General features: G+C 43.2%; 1 protein-coding gene across 1 annotated transcript; it reads right to left on the bottom strand.

Annotated features, from left to right (window-relative positions):
• Positions 1 to 43: 43 nt before the first annotated feature.
• On the bottom strand, positions 44 to 2725 carry LOC108782651 (uncharacterized). The gene has a single exon (XM_018550965.1). The coding sequence runs from the start codon at positions 2723 to 2725 to the stop codon at positions 44 to 46; it is 2682 nt and encodes an 893-aa protein (XP_018406467.1).
• Positions 2726 to 2776: the final 51 nt, after the last annotated feature.

The following is a 2776-nucleotide window of genomic DNA, read 5'->3' as shown; positions in this document are numbered from 1 at the left end:
AAAGGATGTCCATGTTGGGCGAAATCGGCTGGTGATTCTGACATCAGTGAATTGGATCCGTGGGCGAAACTTCTAACGGTAGCGGACATAATTTGACTGTAGCCCGACGAATAAAACCCTTTGCTGTACGAATTGTGGCTGCTCGTGTTATGGAATCGGTTCCAGGGTGTAATTCGCTGACTCTGCCAAGTCGCCAGTGCAAAGGAGGAGCGTTATCTTCCTTCACCAGTACTAAATCGCCAATCTTCAATGTACCTATGTTGGTTTTCCATTTGGTGCGGCGCTGTAACTCGGAAATAAACTCTTTAGACCATCGCTTCCAAAAATTTTGTTGTACCTGCTGTATTCGCTGATAATGGGAAAGACGGTTCTCGTTGATATCCGTTAGATTTGGACATGGTACCGTTGTCATTGTTCGTCCGATGATGAAATGAGCCGGGGTGAGCGGTTGTAAATCTAGTGGGTGGGTCGACAAAGGGGAAAGAGGCCTAGAATTTAAAATGGCTTCAATCTGGACCAACACGCTATAAAATTCTTCATAAGTTAATAGTGCATTTCCGATGACTCGCTTAAGATGATGCTTCGTGGACTTTATACCTGCTTCCCAAATTCCACCAAAATGTGGTGAATAGGCGGGTATGAAGTTCCAGTTAATCCCTTCTGTTACCAAACGATCTTGCAATTCGCTCTCGTGGGACACAAGAAATTCTCCGAGACGCTGTAGCTCCGAATAAGCTCCAACAAAATTAGTGCCATTGTCAGACGCAATCTTATTGGGTCGTCCACGACGAGATGCGAATCTACGTAGAGCCAAAATAAAGTTTTCCATGGTAAGGTCTGCCACCAATTCCAGATGTATGGCTTTCGTCGCCATGCATATGAATAAACATACATATGCTTTAGAAGTTTTGCATCCTCTTCCCTTGCGATCCTTTATGTTGAAAGGTCCAGCGTAGTCTGTGCCAACATTAGAGAAAACAGGAGCCGGTGAGACACGATCCAGTGGTAAATCCGCCATTTGTGGTGTGATTCCCTTGGGATTGCAATGAAAACATCTGACACACTGGTGTACGACTTGCCGAGCTAAATTGCGTCCGGCGATTGTCCAATACCGTTCTCTGGTATGTGCCAATAACGTCTGAGGACCCACATGCAGCAATCGTCGATGTTCGCTTTCAAAGATGAGCCTTGTGAATGGATGCTTGGCGTCGAGTATCATTGGGTGCTTCTTATCGAAATCGAAATTTGAATGTTTCAAACGTCCTCCCACTCGAAGCGTACGGTCATGATGTATGAAAGGGTTCAAATTCAAAATCTTGCTTTGCGTTCCTAACGTTTTACCTGTAGATAATGTACGAATCTCTTCTGAGAACGAATCCATCTGCGCTAATCTTGTTAATGCGAGTGTTGATTGACGAATTTCTTCTGCGCTGAGTGGACCCTTTCCTGGTAATTTATATACCTTTATGTTAATAAACCTTTGGCAGAAAGCCACAATTCTCACTAATCTCTCCAGTTTGGAATAAATTTGAAAGTCAATGAGAGGTACTTTGGTTATCGTATGCAACGTATTGCCCCTCAAACTTAATTCCTTTACCTCAGGTAAATCCGCGATCACCTGATTATTCTGTGTGGGCCAGTCATCCTCGGTTTCTGTTAACCATTCTGGTCCATGCCACCATAGTCTTGTGTGACTTAACGTCTTTGGGAATACTCCTCGCGACAGCAAGTCAGCTGGATTATCTGCTGATGCAATATGCCTCCAGTTGTCTATCGAGGATTGAGTTTGTATTTCCGCTACTCTGTTACGCACAAACGTTTGAAGCCGATGTGGTTCAAGTCGTAACCAACTAAGAACGATTGTGGAATCAGTCCAATAATACACAGAATTAATGTGCACGCTGAGAGCTGCCTTGACTTTAGTTACCAGTTTCGTGAGAAGATGTGCAGCACTTAACTCAAGTTTAGGGATTGTAAGTGGTTTCAGTGGTGCAACTTTAGATTTGGCACACAGTAATCTTGTGAACGTTGATCCTGTTTCATTGATCGAACGTATATACACGCATCCTCCATACGCAGCCTCGCTGGCGTCTGAAAAACCGTGAATTTCAATATGTTGTGGTCGTGAACAACAAACTTGCCGAGGGATACTAAACTTGTTGAGTAAAATTAATTCTTTGACGAAGTGTGACCATTTGGTCTGTAAATCATCCGACAGTACGTCATCCCATGACACTTTCAATTTCCATAAGGTCTGCAACATGATCTTTGTGATAATTATACAAGGACCGAGTAGTCCCAATGGGTCATATAATCGTGATGTGAACGATAATATGATTCGTTTAGTAATGACCTCTGAGTCTGTTTCCGAATTGACATGATAGATCAATGCATCATCAGTACATGACCATGACAATCCTAGCGTTTTAACAGTTTTCGTTTCGTCGAGTTTGACAAATGAATGATCATCGTCAGAGACTCCAATCCTCTCAAGTATTTGAGAATCGTTGGACATCCACTTGCGTAGGTCGAAGCACCCCGATGATAAGATATGCGATATGTCATTAGCTAGTCGAATCGCTTCCTCCTTTGACGATGCTCCAAATAGCAGATCGTCCACATACATGGATTTGCGTATGATATTTGCTGCTTCAGGATAAGTTTCTTGATGTTCGTCGGCTAAAGCGAATAAACATCTGATCGCCAGAAAAGGACTTGATGCCATTCCGTATGTGACAGTATTTAGTTCATATGTGTCTATTGGATTGGATGGGTC

Source organism: Cyphomyrmex costatus, unplaced genomic scaffold, assembly GCF_001594065.2.
Source record: "Cyphomyrmex costatus isolate MS0001 unplaced genomic scaffold, Ccosl1.0 C2345077, whole genome shotgun sequence".
NCBI classification, from domain to species: domain Eukaryota; kingdom Metazoa; phylum Arthropoda; class Insecta; order Hymenoptera; family Formicidae; genus Cyphomyrmex; species Cyphomyrmex costatus.
This window is presented reverse-complemented; position numbering and strand designations above follow the sequence as displayed.